This window comes from Oncorhynchus mykiss, chromosome 1 (assembly GCF_057628025.1).
Source record: "Oncorhynchus mykiss isolate SJ-2025 chromosome 1, ASM5762802v1, whole genome shotgun sequence".
Taxonomy (NCBI): Eukaryota; Metazoa; Chordata; class Actinopteri; order Salmoniformes; family Salmonidae; genus Oncorhynchus; species Oncorhynchus mykiss.
Window position 1 is genome coordinate 16,028,286 of NC_143022.1, and position 25,268 is coordinate 16,053,553.

General features: G+C 40.1%; 1 protein-coding gene across 1 annotated transcript in view; it reads right to left on the reverse strand.

Annotated features, from left to right (window-relative positions):
• Positions 1-1,025: 1,025 nt before the first annotated feature.
• Positions 1,026-25,268, reverse strand: part of LOC110486932 (ephrin-A2) — a 220,154-nt gene continuing 195,911 nt past the window's right edge. The window contains exons 2-4 of the mRNA XM_021558831.3: positions 24,361-24,653; positions 9,976-10,041; positions 1,026-2,756 (exon numbers count right to left, since the gene is read on the reverse strand). Of these exons, the coding sequence (XP_021414506.1) occupies positions 2,629-2,756; positions 9,976-10,041; positions 24,361-24,653 (487 nt within the window). The 3' untranslated portion in view covers positions 1,026-2,628. The remainder of the gene's footprint in view (positions 2,757-9,975; positions 10,042-24,360; positions 24,654-25,268) is intronic.

Below are 25,268 nucleotides of genomic sequence, written 5' to 3' on the forward strand. Positions count from 1 at the left end.
CTCAGTCTCCACAATGACCCAGCGGTCAACAGCCTTAGTACTGGGACTCAGACAAGAGGACCTGACATAGCAATGGGCACGTGTCATAGAGTGAAAACCTCACATTCAGAGCATGAGAGACAGAGAAAGAGAGGGGGCAGAGAATGAGACAGAGAGAGAGGGTAGAGTGAATGAGAGAGAGTGAGATAGAAGGGGTTAGAGAGAATGAGAGAAAGAGAGGGAGAGAGATGAGGGTAGAGAAAGAGAGAGAGAGAGAGAGAAAGAGAGAGAGAGAGAGAGAGGGAGAGAAAGAGAAGAGGGGTAGAGAGAGAGAGAGAGAGAGAGAGAGAGAGAGAGAGAGAGAAGAGGGAGGGGTAGAGAAAGAGATGAGGGGTAGAGAGAGAGAGAGGGGTAGAGAGAGGGGGGGGTAGAGAGAGAGAGAGAAGATGGGTAGAGAGAGAAAGAGAGAGGAGGGGTAGAGAGAGAGCGAGAGAGAGAAGAGGGGTAGAGAGAGAGATGGGTAGAGAGAGAAAGAGAGAGGAGGGGTAGAGAGAGAGAGGTAGAGAGAGATGGGTAGAGAGAGAGAGAAAGAGAGGTAGAGAGAGAGAGAGGGGTAGAGAGAGAAAGAGAGAGGAGGGGTAGAGAGAGAGAGGTAGAGAGAGAGAGGGGTAGAGAGAGAGAGAAAGAGAGGTAGAGAGAGAGAGAGAGGGGTAGGGAGAGAGAGAGGGGTAGAGAGAGAGTGAGAGAAGAGGGGTAGAGAGAGAGAGAGGGGTAGAGAGAGAGAAGAGGGGTAGAGAGATGAGGGGGAGTAGAGAGAGAGAGAGAAGATGGGTAAAGAGATGAGGGGGGTACAGAGAGAGAGAAGAGGGGTAGAGAGAGAGAAGAGGGGTAGAGAGAGAGTGGTAGGGAGAGAGAGGGGTAGAGAGAGAAAGAGAGAGGAGGGGTAAAGAGATGAGGGGGAGTAGAGAGACAGAGAAGAGGGGTAAAGCACCGCAGCATGAGATGGAGAGACTCATATTGAATTCAGCACCAGTGGAAAAAAGGCCATTTTTGAAAAGGTTCATTTGTTTGTTTTTACATAACATTTTTTTGTATGACAAAAAGATCCTCTTTTAAAAAATCTACACTGCCCCGTCTGTGATGGGACCCCCATAACATGTTTCAGAGGGTCTACACAGAGGTCTATGGCTGCTTACGACCTTGTTGGAGAGCCACGACAGCGCCGTCCCACCCCCCTGTTCTCCCGGTATAAAAGTTAAACAAGTGTCTTTGGCAGATTTACAGAAAAGGTCCTCATCTACTCTGGGACGATACTGCTAGAAATTACAAAGATGTTAGAAACTGGTCAGAGACACACAAGAAGAGAGAGAGAGAGAGAGAGAGAGAGAGAGAGAGAGAGAGAGAGAGAGAGAGAGAGAGAGACTGGTCAGAGACACACAAGAGGAGAGAGAGAGAGAGAGAGACTGGTCAGAGACACACAAGAAGAGAGAGAGAGAGAGAGAGAGACTGGTCAGAGACACACAAGAAGAGAGAGAGAGACTGGTCAGAGACACACAAGAAGAGAGAGAGAGAGAGAGAGCGAGAGAGAGAGAGACTGATCAGAGACGCACAAGAGGAGAGAGAGAGAGAGAGAGAGAGAGAGAGAGAGAGAGAAAGAGACTGGTCAGAGACACACAATAAGAGGGAGAGAGAGAGAGAGAGACTGGTCAGAGACACACAAGAAGAGAGAGAGAGAGAGAGAGCGAGAGAGAGAGAGACTGGTCAGAGACACACAAGAAGAGAGAGAGAGAGAGAGAGAGAGAGAGAGACTGGTCAGAGACACACAAGAAGAGAGAGAGAGAGACTGGTCAGAGACACACAAGAAGAGAGAGAGAGAGAGAGAGAGAGAGAAAGAGACTGGTCAGAGACACACAAGAAGAGAGAGAGAGAGAGCGAGAGAGAGAAGGTTCACCTATGATCTATCACCACAGGAGCCAACGTGACAAAGTAATATACTACTGTATAATACACTGTAACAGAATGAACATGTACAAGTGGGACATTACTGAGCATAATCAAAGCACAAAGACTCAAAGAGAAACGCAAACAGTCCGAAGATGAAGATGCACATGAGAGGGTTCTTAAGTGGAGAAGACGTCACTGTCGACCATCCAGACACGTAGGAGGGGAGTTTGTGCTCAGTTCGGTTCAAAACCCCATCCATTTCTTGCACATCCCAGCGCTCCTCTGCAGCTGGGAGGCTGTTTTTGTAAAGACTTTAAGAAACTCCTTCCTGCCTTTAAGGGACTCCTTCTCGTCTTTAAGCGACTCCTTCCTGGTCCCCAGGACTACTCCACTTTATCGCCACCTGGACTTGAGCTGTAAGCTGAGGGTCAGAAGCCAGAGGTCATGAAGCAAGGGTTACGCTGAGGAGTTGGAGGGTTCTGAGGGAGGGGCAGTATGAGTTTACAGTGTCCAGATGGTGCATGTCGAGGGGTTGAGGGTGGAGGGTGGAGGAGAGTAGACTGATATGGGAGGAGGAGAGGACAGGTGTGGGGAGAGGGTGTGTGGAAGAGGCATGTCTCCTCGCAGGGGGCAGAGGCGGAAGAGTTGATGGGAAGTCGGGTGGGGGACTGTTTCAAGGGGGGTAAGGCCGGCGGGCCCAAGATGTTATGATGAGGACAGGAGAAGCGTGAGCAGCATGGCCAGCATGAGGGAGAGGCAGGGGGCGGCCACGCAACAGCCACCGGTGCTGTCGTCTGTCAGGAAGGGCTCTGGGGACTCATACACTGAGTCATCTGAAAGAGAGAGAGAGAGAGAGAGAGAGAGAGAGAGAGAGAGAGAGAGAGAGAGAGAGAGAGAGAGAGAGAGAGAGAGAAAGAGAGGGACAGACAGCCAGACAGACAGCCAGACAGACAGACAGACAGACAGACAGACAGACAGACAGACAGACAGACAGACAGACAGACAGACAGACAGAGGCAGACAGAGAGAGAGAGAGAGTCGTTATGCTTCAAACAGGTTGCAATCTAACAATCTAATACAGTCAAATCCTTGTGCAGTTTCAATCTGGCTATATCTGGGCTTTGTCAAAAGCAAACACTGGCAAAGCTTACATTGACGCCTTTTGGTTATTTTCTTCCTCGTGACCCAGATATGCTCTGACAATAGTCATACATACACGTGTGATGTTTACACCTCCCACTTTCACTGTCATCTCCAACGTTGACATGGGCAGAGTGAGAAGCGCTACATGTTGTTGACAGGTCTGCAGTGGGAGACTAGTCTTGAAGACACGAGTCACACCAATAGAGAGACAGACAATCAAACAGTGGGCGGGGCTGACTCCAGGAGAGTTGATGTACTGGCATATTTATTGTTAAAACACCTCAACTCCCTCTCCTTACAGCTGCCATGAGGAAAAGCTTTCTGATTCTGGAATACCTGACTAAATATAAAAGAGTTGGCCGTTTCCATTCCGACAAAATACATTAAAAAGGGGGGGGGTTCTGGGAAAAACCAAGGTTAACCCCGGTCTCCCAAACAAGATTAGGATTGGACCCTCTCAGAGCAGTTGACAATAAACAGTCACATAGCAGACTTAGGGAAAGGAATTCTAAGGGTTTGGGCAGAGGATGGATTGAGGCTAGGCCTGGTTGTTTTGTATAATAAAGGTCTTTAACAGAAAGGTCCCCACATTCTCCACCATACTGCAATTGTAAATATGCACACACATATACAGTGCCTTGCGAAAGTATTCGGCCCCCTTGAACTTTGCGACCTTTTGCCACATTTCAGGCTTCAAACATAAAGATATAAAACTGTATTTTTTTTGTGAAGAATCAACAACAAGTGGGACACAATCATGAAGTGGAACGACATTTATTGGATATTTCAAACTTTTTTAACAAATCAAAAACTGACAAATTGGGCGTGCAAAATTATTCAGCCCCTTTACTTTCAGTGCAGCAAACTCTCTCCAGAAGTTCAGTGAGGATCTCTGAATGATCCAATGTTGACCTAAATGACTAATGATGATAAATACAATCCACCTGTGTGTAATCAAGTCTCCGTATAAATGCACCTGCACTGTGATAGTCTCAGAGGTCCGTTAAAAGCGCAGAGAGCATCATGAAGAACAAGGAACACACCAGGCAGGTCCGAGATACTGTTGTGAAGAAGTTTAAAGCCGGATTTGGATACACAAATTTTTCCCAAGCTTTAAACATCCCAAGGAGCACTGTGCAAGCGATAATATTGAAATGGAAGGAGTATCAGACCACTGCAAATCTACCAAGACCTGGCCGTCCCTCTAAACTTTCAGCTCATACAAGGAGAAGACTGATCAGAGATGCAGCCAAGAGGCCCATGATCACTCTGGATGAACTGCAGAGATCTACAGCTGAGGTGGGAGACTCTGTCCATAGGACAACAATCAGTCGTATATTGCACAAATCTGGCCTTTATGGAAAAATGGCAAGAAGAAAGCCATTTCTTAAAGATATCCATAAAAAGTGTCGTTTAAAGTTTGCCACAAGCCACCTGGGAGACTCACCAAACATGTGGAAGAAGGTGCTCTGGTAAGATGAAACCAAAATTGAACTTTTTGGCAACAATGCAAAACGTTATGTTTGGCGTAAAAGCAACACAGCTCATCACCCTGAACACACCATCCCCACTGTCAAACATGGTGGTGGCAGCATCATGGTTTGGGCCTGCTTTTCTTCAGCAGGGACAGGGAAGATGGTTAAAATTGATGGGAAGATGGATGGAGCCAAATACAGGACCATTCTGGAAGAAAACCTGATGTAGTCTGCAAAAGACCTGAGACTGGGACGGAGATTTGTCTTCCAACAAGACAATGATCCAAAACATAAAGCAAAATCTACAATGGAATGGTTCAAAAATAAACATATCCAGGTGTTAGAATGGCCAAGTCAAAGTCCAGACCTGAATCCAATCGAGAATCTGTGGAAAGAACTGAAAACTGCTGTTCACAAATGCTCTCCATCCAACCTCACTGAGCTCGAGCTGTTTTGCAAGGAGGAATGGGAAAAAATTTCAGTCTCTCGATGTGCAAAACTGATAGAGACATACCCCAAGCGAATTACAGCTGTAATCGCAGCAAAAGGTGGCGCTACAAAGTATTAACTTAAGGGGGCTGAATAATTTTGCACGCCCAATTTTTCAGTTTTTGATTTGTTAAAAAAGTTTGAAATATCCAATAAATGTCGTTCCACTTCATGATTGTGTCCCACTTGTTGTTGATTCTTCACAAAAAAATACAGTTTTATATCTTTATGTTTGAAGCCTGAAATGTGGCAAAAGGTCGCAAAGTTCAAGGGGGCCGAATACTTTCGCAAGGCACTGTATATACATTTCACAATCTCCAACCCACACAGGATCCGTCTGGCCAACTTCCAAGCAAACCCACACCGAAATCTACCTGTGAATTGGGGCGGCAAGAGCCTAGTGGTTAGAGCATTGGACTAACAACCTAAAAGTTGCTAGATCGAAACCCTGAGCTGTCGTTTTTCCCCTGAACAAGGCAGTTAAGCCACTGTTCCTAGGCCGTCATTGAAAATAAGAATGTGTTCTTAACTGACTTGCATAGTTAAATAAAGGTAAAATACATATTTTTAAAATCCCGACTTAATCACGGAATCCAATAAATGCGTTTCTCCTCCAGATATTCAGAGAGAGCAGTGCACATTAAAGAGCCAGAACTCATAACGATGTCAATATAACAATCAATCATTAGTCATACACTGGACTATTCTTCCTGTTTACTTTCAACAGTCTACTATTTATTATAGATGCTAAGGTAATTGAAATGTGCCTATGGCATAGGATTCCCTATAGGATTCATATTTATTACGATGTTTACATACCGTATATAATGTAATTGTATGTTCAAACAGTAAAACTTGTGATGCAATTACACTATGACACATAAGGAGCAACAAAAACAACATAGACAAAAATGCTATCATGCTAAAATGCCATGGCAACAAAAGAAAAGGACAATGGAGACGCTCCATAATAGACAGACTGTGTGATTTTCAATGATCATGTCATTGTTTTTTAACTGCCGTGGGAAATTGATCATCTCTAACATGTTTATTCGCAATTACACAGAGATAACGGAACGACACGACCAGTCAGGTTAATAAACTCCAAGTGAAAATCACCAGGAAATGACACTGTTCCAAATATTGACACAGTAGTGTGAGTTTAATACCTTTCCTTTTCTCCAAAGGCTTCGTACAAACAGCTTAAAATGAATGAATGCCTTCTGTGAGTCAGAAAAGGAACATACAACCGCAGACGGGCTGTCTTCCTTCATCTGGGGGGGGGGGGGGGGGGGGGCTGTCTGCCTTCATCTGGGGGGGGGGGGGGTCTGCCTTCATCTGGGGGGGGGGGGGGGGGCTGTCTGCCTTCATCTGGGGGGGGGGGGGGGGGGGGGCTGTCTGCCTTCATCGAGCTGCCTTTAATAAACAAACAGCTGAAATGAAACCTCTCCATTCAAACCCAACAACAATGCACATGGAAAGGCATAGGCCTACAGTACAAGAGCACAAAATATACCGTATAAAAAAATACAATACATGTAACCACTAATATAACCAGGTAAATTGACTGAGAACACATTCTCATTTACAGCAACGACCTGGGGAATAGTTAGAGGAGAGAGGAGGGAGGGGGATGATTAGGGGGCCATGATGGTATGAGGGCCAGATTGGGCCGTACCTTGTGGGTACATCCTAACTACTCCATAGTGACCCGTAAGGTTTTGGAAGCACATTGGATGTGTATAACCTGTCCTCAGGAGATTTACTACAGCAAAATGATCCTTTAAAGAGCAGTGGAGAATGTCACCTCGCACCAACACTGGTCTGAGGTTACGCCAACTTTAAACCTCGTGTTTATGGTTGGGCTGGGACAACACCAGGTTCACAATATTTTTTCCATGGCAAAAATGAAAACACGAAGCAGATCTAACTCTTTGGTCCTTTAAAAACTTGCAGTATGTAAAGTATTGTGTTCTATAGCTTGGAAAATAAATACGTGACTGGATGACAGCATAATGATGTTTGTTTCCAACATTAGGACTGTTTTCCTAAATAAGTTAAATTTGCTTCGTGTTTTGTTTGCTTGCCACAATACTAAGGAGTATCATGATACTGGTATTGTCCCAGTCCTAGTTTATGGCCAGTACCTGCTCTGCTGCCTGCTTCTGCAACAGATCTCTGAGGGAGCATCGGGCTTTGGTGAACGATGACTAGTTGGAGGTCAACAGAGTTCTGTGGGAGCATCGGGCTTTGGTGAACGATGACTAGTTGGAGGTCAACAGATCTCTGTGGGAGCATCGGGCTTTGGTGAACGATGACTAGTTGGTCAACAGATCTCTGTGGGAGCATCGGGCTTTGGTGAACGATGACTAGTTGGAGGTCAACAGATCTCTGTGGGAGCATCGGGCTTTGGTGAGCGATGACTAGTTGGAGGTCAACAGAGTTCTGTGGGAGCATCGGGCTTTGGTGAACGATGACTAGTTGGAGGTCAACAGATCTCTGTGGGAGCATCGGGCTTTGGTGAACGATGACTAGTTGGAGGTCAACAGATCTCTGTGGGAGCACCGGGCTTTGGTGAACGATGACTAGTTGGAGGTCAACAGATCTCTGTGGGAGAACCGGGCTTTGGTGAACGATGACTAGTTGGAGGTCAACAGATCTCTGTGGGAGCATCGGGCTTTGGTGAACGATGACTAGTTGGAGGTCAACAGAGTTCTGTGGGAGCATCGGGCTTTGGTGAACGATGACTAGTTGGAGGTCAACAGAGTTCTGTGGGAGCATCGGGCTTTGGTGAACGATGACTAGTTGGAGGTCAACAGATCTCTGTGGGAGCATCGGGCTTTGGTGAACGATGACTAGTTGGAGGTCAACAGATCTCTGTGGGAGCATCGGGCTTTGGTGAACGATGACTAGTTGGAGGTCAACAGATCTCTGTGGGAGCATCGGGCTTTGGTGAACGATGACTAGTTGGAGGTCAACAGATCTCTGTGGGAGCATCGGGCTTTGGTGAACGATGACTAGTTGGAGGTCAACAGATCTCTGTGGGAGCATCGGGCTTTGGTGAACGATGACTAGTTGGAGGTCAACAGATCTCTGTGGGAGCATCGGGCTTTGGTGAACGATGACTAGTTGGAGGTCAACAGATCTCTGTGGGAGCATCGGGCTTTGGTGAACGATGACTAGTTGGAGGTCAACAGATCTCTGTGGGAGCATCGGGCTTTGGTGAACGATGACTAGTTGGAGGTCAACAGATCTCTGTGGGAGCATCGGGCTTTGGTAAACGATGACTAGTTGGAGGTCAACAGATCTCTGTGGGAGCATTGGGCTTTGGTGAACTATGACTAGTTGGAGGTCAACAGATCTGTGTGGGACACCACAGCATCGGGCTTTGGTGAACTATGACTAGTTGGAGGTCAACCGATCTGTGTGGGACACCACAGCATCGGGCTTTGGTGAACGATGACTAGTTGGAGGTCAAAGTTTGGATCGCTATCTGGCCCACGTCAGATTAATTATTTCCACTTGACTCAAGAGGGCAGGGATCATAAGCAGTCTTAAATAGGGGTCTGGATGATAGAGCTCTGAGCAAAGACAGAGATGGAATGGTTTAACATCATCAATCACCAAGCAGAGGGCTTTGCAGGTTAGGCTCTGACCCACAGGTGGTCCTGTTGTTTGTCTACCATCCCTGGGTTAATATGGGTTCAGAATGAGAGATGTGGAACTTTGCTGGGAAAGTTCACACATTTCACGGTTGAGTGCTCTCCAACTGCTTGGAGAGTGCCGCACCAAAACCTGCCTTGCCTCTACCATCTATCATCTATCTGATCAGTTAACACATTTCTATCTACCTGATCAGTTAACACATTTCTATCTATCTGATCAGTTAACACATTTCTATCTATCTGATCAGTTAACACATTTCTATCTATCTGATCAGTTAACACATTTCTATCTGTCTGATCAGTTAACACATTTCTATCTATCTGATCAGTTAACACATTTCTATCTATCTGATCAGTTAACACATTTCTATCTATCTGATCAGTTAACACATTTATATCTGTCTGATCAGTTAACACATTTATATCTGTCTGATCAGTTAACACATTTATATCTGTCTGATCAGTTAACACATTTCTATCTATCTGATCAGTTAACACATTTCTATCTATCTGATCAGTTAACACATTTCTATCTATCTGATCAGTTAACACATTTATATCTGTCTGATCAGTTAACACATTTATATCTGTCTGATCAGTTAACACATTTATATCTGTCTGATCAGTTAACACATTTATATCTGTCTGATCAGTTAACACATTTATATCTGTCTAATCAGTTAACACATTTCTATCTATCTGATCAGTTAACACATTTCTATCTATCTGATCAGTTAACACATTTCTATCTATCTGATCAGTTAACACATTTCTATCTATCTGATCAGTTAACACATTTCTATCTATCTGATCAGTTAACACATTTCTATCTATCTGATCAGTTAACACATTTATATCTGTCTGATCAGTTAACACATTTATATCTGTCTGATCAGTTAACACATTTATATCTGTCTGATCAGTTAACACATTTATATCTGTCTGATCAGTTAACACATTTATATCTGTCTGATCAGTTAACACATTTCTATCTATCTGATCAGTTAACACATTTCTATCTATTTGTAGACATTAATATATATGGATTCCTATACAGCAATATAATGCACAATGGGTGTGATGAAAAGCTCTACAACATCCTAGAACGTGTGGCTGTCTCGTTTGCTGACTACACCCATTCTTCACAAGGCAGAATGAATGGCAAAGTTAGAAAGAGAAAGATGTTTTTGTTCTGAACAAAGGCCAGTGAAACTAAAATGGAGTGTAAGCAATTTCACAACGACATTCCCTAAAGACTGGATAGAGAAGAAAATACTCACTTGTGGGCTTGACATAGACTTTCAACTTCAAGCAGGGTTTACCGACAAGGTTAGGGTGTGGAGACGCTGGAACGAGAGAGAGAGAGCGAGAGAAAGAGAGAGAGAGAGAGAGAGAGAGAGAGAGAGAGAGAGAGAGAGAGAGAGAGAGAGAGAGAGAGAGAGAGAGAGAGAGAGAGAGAGGGATGTGTTTGTTAATGAATAACACATTCAAACACATTCAGCAACAGTTTATTTGTCAAATCACTGAGAAAATAGAGCAAATTATACTGCCTGGGAAGAACAGTAAGTGCGTTCCATTAGAGGGCTATAACTGACATGTCCCCTACACTTATTGGATCCAGATTTCACAGAGGTGATCCATTAGTCCTCTTTCAGTCCTCTTTCAGTCTTCTTTCAGTCCTCTTTCAGTCTTCTTTCAGTCCTCTTTCAGTCCTCTTTCAGTCCTCTTTCAGTCCTCTTTCAGTCTTCTTTCAGTCCTCTTTCAGTCCTCTTTCAGTCCTCTTTCAGTCCTCTTTCAGTCTTCTTTCAGTCCTCTTTCAGTCTTCTTTCAGTCCTCTTTCAGTCCTCTTTCAGTCTTCTTTCAGTCCTCTTTCAGTCTTCTTTCAGTCCTCTTTCAGTCTTCTTTCAGTCCTCTTTCGGTCTTCTTTCAGTCTTCTTTCAGTCTTCATTCAGTCTTCTTTCCGTCCTCTTTCAGTCTTCTTTCAGTCCTCTTTCAGTCTTCTTTCAGTCCTCTTTCAGTCCTCTTTCAGTCCTCTTTCCGTCTTCTTTCAGTCCTCTTTCAGTCCTCTTTCAGACCTCTTTCAGTCGTCTTTCAGTCTTCTTTCAGTCTTCTTTTAGTCTTCTTTCAGTCCTCTTTCAGTCTTCTTTCAGTCTTCTTTCAGTCCTCTTTCAGTCTTCTTTCAGTCCTCTTTCAGTCTTCTTTCAGTCTTCTTTCAGTCCTCTTTCAGTCTTCTTTCAGTCTTCTTTCAGGTCCTCTTTCAGTCCTCTTTCAGTCTTCTTTCAGTCTTCTTTCAGTCCTCTTTCAGTCCTCTTTCAGTCCTCTTTCAGTCTTCTTTCAGTCTTCTTTCAGTCTTCTTTCAGTCCTCTTTCAGTCCTCTTTCAGTCCTCTTTCAGTCTTCTTTCAGTCCTCTTTCAGTCTTCTTTCAGTCCTCTTTCAGTCCTCTTTCAGTCCTCTTTCAGTCTTCTTTCAGTCTTCTTTCAGTCTCCCCGCAAAATTAATTCACACCATTTTATAAGCAACCCGTTGAGGGGCAGGATGCAATTCTGTGTGAAAACAACGGTAACCAACTTGGTATTTTGTAACACCTGAGGAGTTTTTGACCCTTGTCTTCTTGTGTAACCCTGTCTCTCTAACAGTTGGAACACGGAACACCGTGATGGCCAGGTGCTGCATGTCCTGAGACGTTAGTTTTGCTCACTAATCACTTTGCAGGCTGTAACTGTGACTGGGAGTGCTAGGAACAAAACTCCACTACTTCACGGTCCAAGTTCCTCAGTTTACTCACCCACCATATGGCTCAGTAAGGAAAAACAACAAGCAACTCAGTGCAACCTCTGATATGCTAATAGCATCACTGGAAAGAACCAAAACACCACAGCATCGGGAATAGCCAAAGAAAGAATAGCCCGACTGCTAAATAGTCAATTAATGGTACCCGAACTATCTGCACTGACTCTCTATCTTGCACGGATCCTATACACATTCACATACACTATACACACACACAGACAAAACACACGCAAACTGACACACTCTTTAACACTCATCATATGCTGCTGCTACTCTGTTCTTTATTTTACTCTTATTATTATCTATCCTGATGCCTAGTCACTTTACCCTGCCTTCATGTACATATCTACCTCAAATACCTTATTATTATCTATCCTGATGCCTAGTCACTTTACCCTGCCTTCATGTACATATCTACCTCAAATACCTTATTATTATCTATCCTGATGTCTGGTCTCTTTACCCTGCCTTCATGTACATATCTACCTCAAATACCTTATTATTACCTATCCTGATGTCTAGTCTCTTTACCCTTCCTTCATGTACATATCTACCTCAAATACCTTATTATTATCTATCCTGATGCCTAGTCACTTTACCCTGCCTTCATGAACATATCTACCTCAAATACCTTATTATTATCTATCCTGATGCCTAGACACTTTACCCTGCCTTCATGTACATATCTACCTCAAATACCTTATTATTATCTATCCTGATGCCTAGACACTTTACCCTGCCTTCATGTACATATCTACCTCAAATACCTTATTATTATCTATCCTGATGCCTAGTCACTTTACCCTGCCTTCATGTACATATCTACCTCAAATACCTTATTATTATCTATCCTGATGCCTAGACACTTTACCCTGCCTTCATGTACATATCTACCTCAAATACCTTATTATTACCTATCCTGATGCCTAATCACTTTACCCTGCCTTCATGTACATATCTACCTCAAATACCTTATTATTATCTATCCTGATGTCTAGTCACTTTACCCTGCCTTCATGTACATATCTACCTCAAATACCTTATTATTATCTATCCTGATGCCTAGTCACTTTACCCTGCCTTCATGTACATATCTACCTCAAATACCTTATTATTATCTATCCTGATGCCTAGTCACTTTACCTTCCCTTCATGTACATATCTACCTCAAATACCTTATTATTATCTATCCTGATGCCTAGTCACTTTACCTTCCCTTCATGTACATATCTACCTCAAATACCTTATTATTATCTATCCTGATGCCTAGTCACTTTACCCTGCCTTCATGTACATATCTACCTCAAATACCTTATTATTATCTATCCTGATGTCTAGTCTCTTTACCCTGCCTTCATGTACATATCTACCTCAAATACCTTATTATTATCTATCCTGATGTCTAGTCTCTTTACCCTGCCTTCATGTACATACCTACCTCAAATACCTTATTATTATCTATCCTGATGCCTAGTCCCTTTACCCTGCCTTCATGTACATATCTACCTCAAAACCCTTATTATTATCTATCCTGATGCCTAGACACTTTACCCTGCCTTCATGTACATATCTACCTCAAATACCTTATTATTATCTATCCTGATGCCTAGACACTTTACCCTGCCTTCATGTACATATCTACCTCAAATAACTTATTATTATCTATTCTGATGCCTAGTCTCTTTACCCTGACTTCATGTACATATCTACCTCAAGTGACTCATACCTCTGCACATTGATCTGGTACTGGTACTCCCTGTATATACCTCTGAACATTGATCTGGTACTGGTACTCCCTGTATATACCTCTGCACATTGATCTGGTACTGGTACTCCCTGTATATACCTCTGCACATTGATCTGGTACTGGTACTCCCTGTATATACCTCTGCACATTGATCTGGTACTGGTACTCCCTGTATATACCTCCATTCTTGTGTATTTTATACCTCGTTACTATTTTTTATTATTATTGAAAAATATTTTTCAACTGCATCGTTAGGATGGCTCATAGGGAAGCATTTCACTGAAAAGTCTACACCAGCTGTGATATCATTTGATTTGAACCAGCGAGAGAGCCAGAGAGAGACTTTGAGCCACAGAACGTTGGTGGCACCTTACTTGGCGAGGACGGGCTCATGATAATGGCTGGAGCGGAATTAGTGGAATGGTATCAAATACATCAAACATGGTTTCCATGTGTTTGATGCCATTCCATTCGCTCCGTTCCAGTGAATGTTATGAGCCGTCCTCCCCTCAGCAGCCTCCACTGATTTGGACGTAGTGCTGCATTTTAACCTTGGAAAACTATTTTGTACTTTTGTCATTTCACTGTGGCAAATTATGTTTTACTTTGTCTCTCGGTATCCATAAAATAACACTGTTTTACTTTGTCTCTTGTTGTCCATAAAATAACACTGTTTTACTTTGTCTCTCGGTGTCCATAAAATAACACTGTTTTACTTTGTCTTGTTGTCCATAAAATAACACTGTTTTACTTTGTCTTGTTGTCCATAAAATAACACTGTTTTACTTTGTCTTGTTGTCCATAAAATAACACTGTTTTACTTTGTCTCTCGGTGTCCATAAAATAACACTGTTTTACTTTGTCTCTTGTTGTCCATAAAATAACACTGTTTTACTTTGTCTCTCGGTGTCCATAAAATAACACTGTTTTACTTTGTCTCTCGGTGTCCATAAAATAACACTGTTTTACTTTGTCTCTTGTTGTCCATAAAATAACACTGCTTTACTTTGTCTCTCGGTGTCCATAAAATAACACTGTTTTACTTTGTCTCTCGGTATCCATAAAATAACACTGTTTTACTTTGTCTCTCGGTATCCATAAAATAACACTGTTTTACTTTGTCTCTCGGTGTCCATAAAATAACACTGTTTTACTTTGTCTCTCGGTATCCATAAAATAACACTGTTTTACTTTGTCTCTCGGTGTCCATAAAATAACACTGTTTTACTTTGTCTTGAATCCATAAAATAACACTGTTTTACTTTGTCTCTCGGTATCCATAAAATAACACTGTTTTACTTTGTCTTGTTGTCCATAAAATAACACTGTTTTACTTTGTCTCTCGGTGTCCATAAAATAACACTGTTTTACTTTGTCTCTCGGTGTCCATAAAATAACACTGTTTTACTTTGTCTCTTGTTGTCCATAAAATAACACTGTTTTACTTTGTCTCTCGGTGTCCATAAAATAACACTGTTTTACTTTGTCTCTCGGTGTCCATAAAATAACACTGTTTTACTTTGTCTCTTGTTATCCATAAAATAACACTGTTTTACTTTGTCTCTCGGTGTCCATAAAATAACACTGTTTTACTTTGTCTCTCGGTATCCATAAAATAACACTGTTTTACTTTGTCTCTTGTTGTCCATAAAATAACACTGTTTTACTTTGTCTCTTGTTATCCATAAAATAACACTGTTTTACTTTGTCTCTCGGTGTCCATAAAATAACACTGTTTTACTTTGTCTCTCGGTGTCCATAAAATAACACTGTTTTACTTTGTCTCTTGTTGTCCATAAAATAACACTGTTTTACTTTGTCTCTTGTTGTCCATAAAATAACACTGCTTTACTTTGTCTCTTGTTGTCCATAAAATAACACTGTTTTACTTTGTCTTGTTGTCCATAAAATAACACTGTTTTACTTTGTCTCTCGGTATCCATAAAATAACACTGCTTTACTTTGTCTCTTGTTGTCCATAAAATAACACTGTTTTACTTTGTCTCTTCTTGTCCATAAAATAACACTGTTTTACTTTGTCTCTTGTTGTCCATAAAATAACACTGCTTTACTTTGTCTCTTGTTGTCCATAAAATAACACTGTTTTACTTTGTCTTGTTGTCCATAAAATAACACTGCTTTACTTTGTCTCTTGTTGTCCATAAAATAACACTGTTTTACTTTGTCTCTTGTTGTCCATAAAATAACACTGTTTTACTTTGTCTCTCGGTGTCCATAAAATAACACTGTTTTACTTTGTCTCTCGGTGTCCATAAAATAACACTGTTTTACTTTGTCTCTCGGTGTCCATAAAATAACACTGTTTTACTTTGTCTCTCGGTGTCCATAAAATAACACTGTTTTACTTTGTCTTGAATCCATAAAATAACACTGTTTTACTTTGTCTTGTTATCCATAAAATAACACTGTTTTACTTTGTCTTGTTGTCCATAAAATAACACTGTTTTACTTTGTCTTGTTGTCCATAAAATAACACTGTTTTACTTTGTCTTGTTGTCCATAAAATAACACTGTTTTACTTTGTCTTGTTGTCCATAAAATAACACTGTTTTACTTTGTCTCTCGGTGTCCATAAAATAACACTGTTTTACTTTGTCTCTTGTTGTCCATAAAATAACACTGTTTTACTTTGTCTCTCGGTGTCCATAAAATAACACTGTTTTACTTTGTCTCTCGGTGTCCATAAAATAACACTGTTTTACTTTGTCTCTTGTTATCCATAAAATAACACTGTTTTACTTTGTCTCTCGGTGTCCATAAAATAACACTGTTTTACTTTGTCTCTCGGTATCCATAAAATAACACTGTTTTACTTTGTCTCTTGTTGTCCATAAAATAACACTGTTTTACTTTGTCTCTTGTTATCCATAAAATAACACTGTTTTACTTTGTCTCTCGGTGTCCATAAAATAACACTGTTTTACTTTGTCTCTCGGTGTCCATAAAATAACACTGTTTTACTTTGTCTCTTGTTGTCCATAAAATAACACTGTTTTACTTTGTCTCTTGTTGTCCATAAAATAACACTGCTTTACTTTGTCTCTTGTTGTCCATAAAATAACACTGTTTTACTTTGTCTTGTTGTCCATAAAATAACACTGTTTTACTTTGTCTCTCGGTATCCATAAAATAACACTGCTTTACTTTGTCTCTTGTTGTCCATAAAATAACACTGTTTTACTTTGTCTCTTCTTGTCCATAAAATAACACTGTTTTACTTTGTCTCTTGTTGTCCATAAAATAACACTGCTTTACTTTGTCTCTTGTTGTCCATAAAATAACACTGTTTTACTTTGTCTTGTTGTCCATAAAATAACACTGCTTTACTTTGTCTCTTGTTGTCCATAAAATAACACTGTTTTACTTTGTCTCTTGTTGTCCATAAAATAACACTGTTTTACTTTGTCTCTCGGTGTCCATAAAATAACACTGTTTTACTTTGTCTCTCGGTGTCCATAAAATAACACTGTTTTACTTTGTCTCTCGGTGTCCATAAAATAACACTGTTTTACTTTGTCTCTCGGTGTCCATAAAATAACACTGTTTTACTTTGTCTTGAATCCATAAAATAACACTGTTTTACTTTGTCTTGTTATCCATAAAATAACACTGTTTTACTTTGTCTTGTTGTCCATAAAATAACACTGTTTTACTTTGTCTTGTTGTCCATAAAATAACACTGTTTTACTTTGTCTTGTTGTCCATAAAATAACACTGTTTTACTTTGTCTCTCGGTGTCCATAAAATAACACTGTTTTACTTTGTCTCTTGTTGTCCATAAAATAACACTGTTTTACTTTGTCTCTCGCTGTCCATAAAATAACACTGTTTTACTTTGTCTCTCGGTGTCCATAAAATAACACTGTTTTACTTTGTCTCTTGTTGTCCATAAAATAACACTGCTTTACTTTGTCTCTCGGTATCCATAAAATAACACTGTTTTACTTTGTCTCTCGGTATCCATAAAATAACACTGTTTTACTTTGTCTCTCGGTATCCATAAAATAACACTGTTTTACTTTGTCTCTCGGTGTCCATAAAATAACACTGTTTTACTTTGTCTCTCGGTATCCATAAAATAACACTGTTTTACTTTGTCTCTCGGTGTCCATAAAATAACACTGTTTTACTTTGTCTCTTGTTGTCCATAAAATAACACTGTTTTACTTTGTCTCTCGGTGTCCATAAAATAACAATGTTTTACTTTGTCTCTCGGTGTCCATAAAATAACACTGTTTTACTTTGTCTCTCGGTATCCATAAAATAACACTGTTTTACTTTGTCTCTCGGTATCCATAAAATAACACTGTTTTACTTTGTCTCTCGGTATCCATAAAATAACACTGTTTTACTTTGTCTTGAATCCATAAAATAACACTGTTTTACTTTGTCTCTCGGTGTCCATAAAATAACACTGTTTTACTTTGTCTCTCGGTGTCCATAAAATAACACTGTTTTACTTTGTCTCTTGTTGTCCATAAAATAACACTGTTTTACTTTGTCTCTCGGTGTCCATAAAATAACACTGTTTTACTTTGTCTCTCGGTGTCCATAAAATAACACTGCTTTACTTTGTCTCTTGTTGTCCATAAAATAACACTGTTTTACTTTGTCTTGTTGTCCATAAAATAACACTGTTTTACTTTGTCTCTCGGTATCCATAAAATAACACTGCTTTACTTTGTCTCTTGTTGTCCATAAAATAACACTGTTTTACTTTGTCTCTTGTTGTCCATAAAATAACACTGTTTTACGTTGTCTCTTGTTGTCCATAAAATAACACTGCTTTACTTTGTCTCTTGTTGTCCATAAAATAACACTGTTTTACTTTGTCTTGTTGTCCATAAAATAACACTGCTTTACTTTGTCTCTTGTTGTCCATAAAATAACACTGTTTTACTTTGTCTCTTGTTGTCCATAAAATAACACTGTTTTACTTTGTCTCTTGTTGTCCATAAAATAACACTGCTTTACTTTGTCTTGTTGTCCATAAAATAACACTGTTTTACTTTGTCTCTCGGTGTCCATAAAATAACACTGTTTTACTTTGTCTCTCGGTGTCCATAAAATAACACTGTTTTACTTTGTCTCTCGGTGTCCATAAAATAACACTGTTTTACTTTGTCTCTCGGTATCCATAAAATAACACTGCTTTACTTTGTCTCTCGGTGTCCATAAAATAACACTGTTTTACTTTGTCTCTCGGTATCCATAAAATAACACTGTTTTACTTTGTCTTGTTGTCCATAAAATAACACTGTTTTACTTTGTCTCTCGGTGTCCATAAAATAACACTGTTTTACTTTGTCTCTCGGTGTCCATAAAATAACACTGTTTTACTTTGTCTTGTTGTCCATAAAATAACACTGTTTTACTTTGTCTCTTGTTGTCCATAAAATAACACTGTTTTACTTTGTCTTGTTGTCCATAAAATAACACTGTTTTACTTTGTCTCTTGTTGTCCATAAAATAACACTGCTTTACTTTGTCTTGTTGTCCATAAAATAACACTGTTTTACTTTGTCTCTCGGTGTCCATAAAATAACACTGTTTTACTTTGTCTCTCGGTGTCCATAAAATAACACTGTTTTACTTTGTCTCTCGGTGTCCATAAAATAACACTGTTTTACTTTGTCTCTCGGTATCCATAAAATAACACTGCTTTACTTTGTCTCTCGGTGTCCATAAAATAACACTGTTTTACTTTGTCTCTCGGTATCCATAAAATAACACTGTTTTACTTTGTCTTGTTGTCCATAAAATAACACTGTTTTACTTTGTCTCTCGGTGTCCATAAAATAACACTGTTTTACTTTGTCTCTCGGTGTCCATAAAATAACACTGTTTTACTTTGTCTTGTTGTCCATAAAATAACACTGTTTTACTTTGTCTCTTGTTGTCCATAAAATAACACTGTTTTACTTTGTCTTGTTGTCCATAAAATAACACTGTTTTACTTTGTCTCTCGGTGTCCATAAAATAACACTGTTTTACTTTGTCTCTCGGTGTCCATAAAATAACACTGTTTTACTTTGTCTTGTTGTCCATAAAATAACACTGTTTTACTTTGTCTTGAATCCATAAAATAACACTGTTTTACTTTGTCTGTCGGTATCCATAAAATAACACTGTTTTACTTTGTCTCTCGGTGTCCATAAAATAACACTGTTTTACTTTGTCTCTCGGTGTCCATAAAATAACACTGTTTTACTTTGTCTCTTGTTGTCCATAAAATAACACTGTTTTACTTTCTCTTGTTATCCATAAAATAACACTGTTTTACTTTGTCTCTCGGTGTCCATAAAATAACACTGTTTTACTTTGTCTCTCGGTATCCATAAAATAACACTGTTTTACTTTGTCTCTTGTTGTCCATAAAATAACACTGTTTTACTTTGTCTCTTGTTATCCATAAAATAACACTGTTTTACTTTGTCTCTCGGTGTCCATAAAATAACACTGTTTTACTTTGTCTCTCGGTGTCCATAAAATAACACTGTTTTACTTTGTCTCTTGTTGTCCATAAAATAACACTGTTTTACTTTGTCTCTTGTTGTCCATAAAATAACACTGCTTTACTTTGTCTCTTGTTGTCCATAAAATAACACTGTTTTACTTTGTCTTGTTGTCCATAAAATAACACTGTTTTACTTTGTCTCTCGGTATCCATAAAATAACACTGCTTTACTTTGTCTCTTGTTGTCCATAAAATAACACTGTTTTACTTTGTCTCTTCTTGTCCATAAAATAACACTGTTTTACTTTGTCTCTTGTTGTCCATAAAATAACACTGCTTTACTTTGTCTCTTGTTGTCCATAAAATAACACTGTTTTACTTTGTCTTGTTGTCCATAAAATAACACTGCTTTACTTTGTCTCTTGTTGTCCATAAAATAACACTGTTTTACTTTGTCTCTTGTTGTCCATAAAATAACACTGTTTTACTTTGTCTCTCGGTGTCCATAAAATAACACTGTTTTACTTTGTCTCTCGGTGTCCATAAAATAACACTGTTTTACTTTGTCTCTCGGTGTCCATAAAATAACACTGTTTTACTTTGTCTCTCGGTGTCCATAAAATAACACTGTTTTACTTTGTCTTGAATCCATAAAATAACACTGTTTTACTTTGTCTTGTTATCCATAAAATAACACTGTTTTACTTTGTCTTGTTGTCCATAAAATAACACTGTTTTACTTTGTCTTGTTGTCCATAAAATAACACTGTTTTACTTTGTCTTGTTGTCCATAAAATAACACTGTTTTACTTTGTCTCTCGGTGTCCATAAAATAACACTGTTTTACTTTGTCTCTTGTTGTCCATAAAATAACACTGTTTTACTTTGTCTCTCGCTGTCCATAAAATAACACTGTTTTACTTTGTCTCTCGGTGTCCATAAAATAACACTGTTTTACTTTGTCTCTTGTTGTCCATAAAATAACACTGCTTTACTTTGTCTCTCGGTATCCATAAAATAACACTGTTTTACTTTGTCTCTCGGTATCCATAAAATAACACTGTTTTACTTTGTCTCTCGGTATCCATAAAATAACACTGTTTTACTTTGTCTCTCGGTGTCCATAAAATAACACTGTTTTACTTTGTCTCTCGGTATCCATAAAATAACACTGTTTTACTTTGTCTCTCGGTGTCCATAAAATAACACTGTTTTACTTTGTCTCTTGTTGTCCATAAAATAACACTGTTTTACTTTGTCTCTCGGTGTCCATAAAATAACAATGTTTTACTTTGTCTCTCGGTGTCCATAAAATAACACTGTTTTACTTTGTCTCTCGGTATCCATAAAATAACACTGTTTTACTTTGTCTCTCGGTATCCATAAAATAACACTGTTTTACTTTGTCTCTCGGTATCCATAAAATAACACTGTTTTACTTTGTCTTGAATCCATAAAATAACACTGTTTTACTTTGTCTCTCGGTGTCCATAAAATAACACTGTTTTACTTTGTCTCTCGGTGTCCATAAAATAACACTGTTTTACTTTGTCTCTTGTTGTCCATAAAATAACACTGTTTTACTTTGTCTCTCGGTGTCCATAAAATAACACTGTTTTACTTTGTCTCTCGGTGTCCATAAAATAACACTGCTTTACTTTGTCTCTTGTTGTCCATAAAATAACACTGTTTTACTTTGTCTTGTTGTCCATAAAATAACACTGTTTTACTTTGTCTCTCGGTATCCATAAAATAACACTGCTTTACTTTGTCTCTTGTTGTCCATAAAATAACACTGTTTTACTTTGTCTCTTGTTGTCCATAAAATAACACTGTTTTACTTTGTCTCTTGTTGTCCATAAAATAACACTGCTTTACTTTGTCTCTTGTTGTCCATAAAATAACACTGTTTTACTTTGTCTTGTTGTCCATAAAATAACACTGCTTTACTTTGTCTCTTGTTGTCCATAAAATAACACTGTTTTACTTTGTCTCTTGTTGTCCATAAAATAACACTGTTTTACTTTGTCTCTTGTTGTCCATAAAATAACACTGCTTTACTTTGTCTTGTTGTCCATAAAATAACACTGTTTTACTTTGTCTCTCGGTGTCCATAAAATAACACTGTTTTACTTTGTCTCTCGGTGTCCATAAAATAACACTGTTTTACTTTGTCTCTCGGTGTCCATAAAATAACACTGTTTTACTTTGTCTCTCGGTATCCATAAAATAACACTGCTTTACTTTGTCTCTCGGTGTCCATAAAATAACACTGTTTTACTTTGTCTCTCGGTATCCATAAAATAACACTGTTTTACTTTGTCTTGTTGTCCATAAAATAACACTGTTTTACTTTGTCTCTCGGTGTCCATAAAATAACACTGTTTTACTTTGTCTCTCGGTGTCCATAAAATAACACTGTTTTACTTTGTCTTGTTGTCCATAAAATAACACTGTTTTACTTTGTCTCTTGTTGTCCATAAAATAACACTGTTTTACTTTGTCTTGTTGTCCATAAAATAACACTGTTTTACTTTGTCTCTCGGTGTCCATAAAATAACACTGTTTTACTTTGTCTCTCGGTGTCCATAAAATAACACTGTTTTACTTTGTCTTGTTGTCCATAAAATAACACTGTTTTACTTTGTCTTGAATCCATAAAATAACACTGTTTTACTTTGTCTGTCGGTATCCATAAAATAACACTGTTTTACTTTGTCTCTTGTTATCCATAAAATAACACTGTTTTACTTTGTCTCTCGGTGTCCATAAAATAACACTGTTTTACTTTGTCTCTCGGTGTCCATAAAATAACACTGTTTTACTTTGTCTCTCGGTATCCATAAAATAACACTGTTTTACTTTCTCTTGTTGTCCATAAAATAACACTATTTTTATTTTATATATTCGGTATTTAATAACACTGTTTTATTTTCATTAAAATATAAAATATCAGGCACCAAAATGGCCACTTTCTTGCATCAGCATTTTTGGTATTTGGTCTTTTGAAAAACGGTAGGGAATCAATCCAGATGGGAAAAGGTGTGTGGTTTGTGTTCAAGGTGGGTGTGTTTATTTGGGTTTGTATTTGAGTGTGCATATTTGGTATTTGCGCCTGAGTGCACATGGGGTGGAGAGGGGGGTGGAGAAGGGGTTGGGGGGTAAGGGGATATGGGATAGAGGGGTAGGGGTATAGGGGGGGTATGGGGTAGACGGATGGGGGTATGGGGTAGAGAGATGGGGGAGAGGGGTAGGGGTAGAGGGATGGGGGTATGGGGTCGAGGGATGGGGGTATGGGGTAGAGGAGGTTAGAAAGGTAGGGTTATGGGATAGAGGAGGTTAGAGAGGTATGGGGTAGGGGTAGGGGGTAGAGGAGGTTAGAAAGGTAGGGGGCTCAACGACTGGAAGTCTATGGGACCCGTCACTGTGCTAACGCTAGTAGCAACCCCCCCCCCCCCCCCCCCACATGAACACACTGCACCTGGCACATGTGACCACGGAAGGGTAAAGATGCCTCCGAAGCAGGAAAATGGGAAGTGGCGTGCATACCGCGACCTTGAAGTCAAAGTGGGCGTGTGTGGGTGTGATGCATCCGATAGGCGAGGTGTCACGTCTGTCTGGCCGTGTATAACCCGCTGCACCGCAGTCCGGAGCCAGAAGGACACAATTACCCCCATCAAGTTCCCTTGGCTAAATATGATTTGACCAATCAGCATAATTTGAAGCGTTCTGCATGAGGTCGCCGGTAACTGGTTTTGCACCGATCACGCCCTGTGAAGCTAAGCACCCAGCTAATAGCTTGCTGCCATTTGACAAATTTGAATTTTAATCAAGGGGTGTAAGAAAATGGGATGCGCCGGGGTGCCACACAAAAGGATGGCAGGTCAGGCACAAAACACGTGGATGGACAAGTCAACCGGAATCTGGAGATAAACGATATGTCCGGGCTCCCCTCTGGTTAGGCCGCTGTATGTTGTGATTGGTAACAGTCTGTTTGATTATGGCTTTATTTCATGCTCCATGATTTTCCTTGTAACAGCTTAATTACATTGCTTTTGCCACGTAACTATGTTTTGTTTAAATTCAACTAATTAGCGCAAGGAACCATTTGATATCAACTGGTTTGTAGTTATATTGAATTACTTCAAAGAAGTACCTGGTAACAATCGTTCTTTTCTAGTAAATAGAAGGTAAAGTTGGTTTTGATGCAGAATAATCATCCGCCACTTGTCTGTGTATACAGGCTGTGCTCTACCTCTCTGGCTCTCACACTGTGGTGTGAACAGACCGTTTCTGGTTGGTTCCTAGCCCTGGCACTAGCAGGGAGCCATGCATGAGAGCCAAATGAAACCACAAAGCAAAGCCTATTAATGAAACCCCTACCGCTATTTTGGCTTCCTCCCCTTCCTCCCCTGCTTCCCACCAAATGAGATCAAATCAACCTTCAAATGACCAGGAGACAAGTAGATCCGTGTGACATTCCCTGAACTTCATCAACTAAAGAGTGATGGGTTGACAGCGGTGAATGTTCTTTGAAGGGTTGCAGATGCTTCTGTTTGGTGTGGAAAGTCATTTCTTCTTCGCATATTCTTTTCTCTACCTAACTTGGGGTCATAACCAGTGTGGGGGTGAATCAAATGTTCTACTTACAGATGTAGTAGTACTCGTGACCTGGCCGGAACTCGAACCCTAGTGAGAAGGGAGTGAAGAGCTGGAACTTCTCGGAGAACTTGAGAGGTCCGTTGGGGCTCTGTGGCCGGTTGCACTCCCAGCGCTTGAAGCCCTTCATGCGGTGGTCGCAGGTGGTGTAGCCGTCGTAGTTGACCATGAAGAGGATGTAACGCTCCATGCGCTCCAGGGGGAGCGGGTCCTCGTAGTGGGGGCAGTAGATGTCCAGGTAGTCGTTGATGGCCACCTCCACGGTGTACTCCCCATGGAGAAACCTGCAGATGAGACAGAGGCTAAATATTAACATCAACTGTTTTATAAACATGTAATATAGGCATGTACTCTAACAGAGCTCCAGATGAAACATTGTTAAAGTGGCCAATGTTGCTCCCCCTGAGTGACCCAACTAAATGACTATGCATTCCACCTAAAGCACTCTCAACGACAGACTTGGGCCCAAAACACTACCTATCAACAGCACCTATCGTCCATCTGATACATACTAATACAGAAAGCTATAAAGACAGCATAACATGGTGCTAATATTCTATGGACAAAGGAGCTGGGTGAGGAGGATGAGGAAGAGGTGGTGAATTGGTGCAGAAAGAGGACAGCGGCCTGGAGGCAGGGGTTCACAGAGTGAACCCCTTCATTAAGCTCTTTCACAGGGCCCTGGCTCTCGCCCAGCTATGGCCAAATGACTGTCGCCCATGGCTATTTCGATACAAATTGAGCACCTGCACGGTGGTGCATGTTTACAGGGAGCTATACTGCCCTTGCCCCCATGGCTATTCGCTCCATCGCACGGGGCCAAGTGAAACGCAAGCACACAAATCATAGCCTAGAAGACGATTGCGTAGCTCCATCTCCACTTTCTCCAGGCCCTAGTC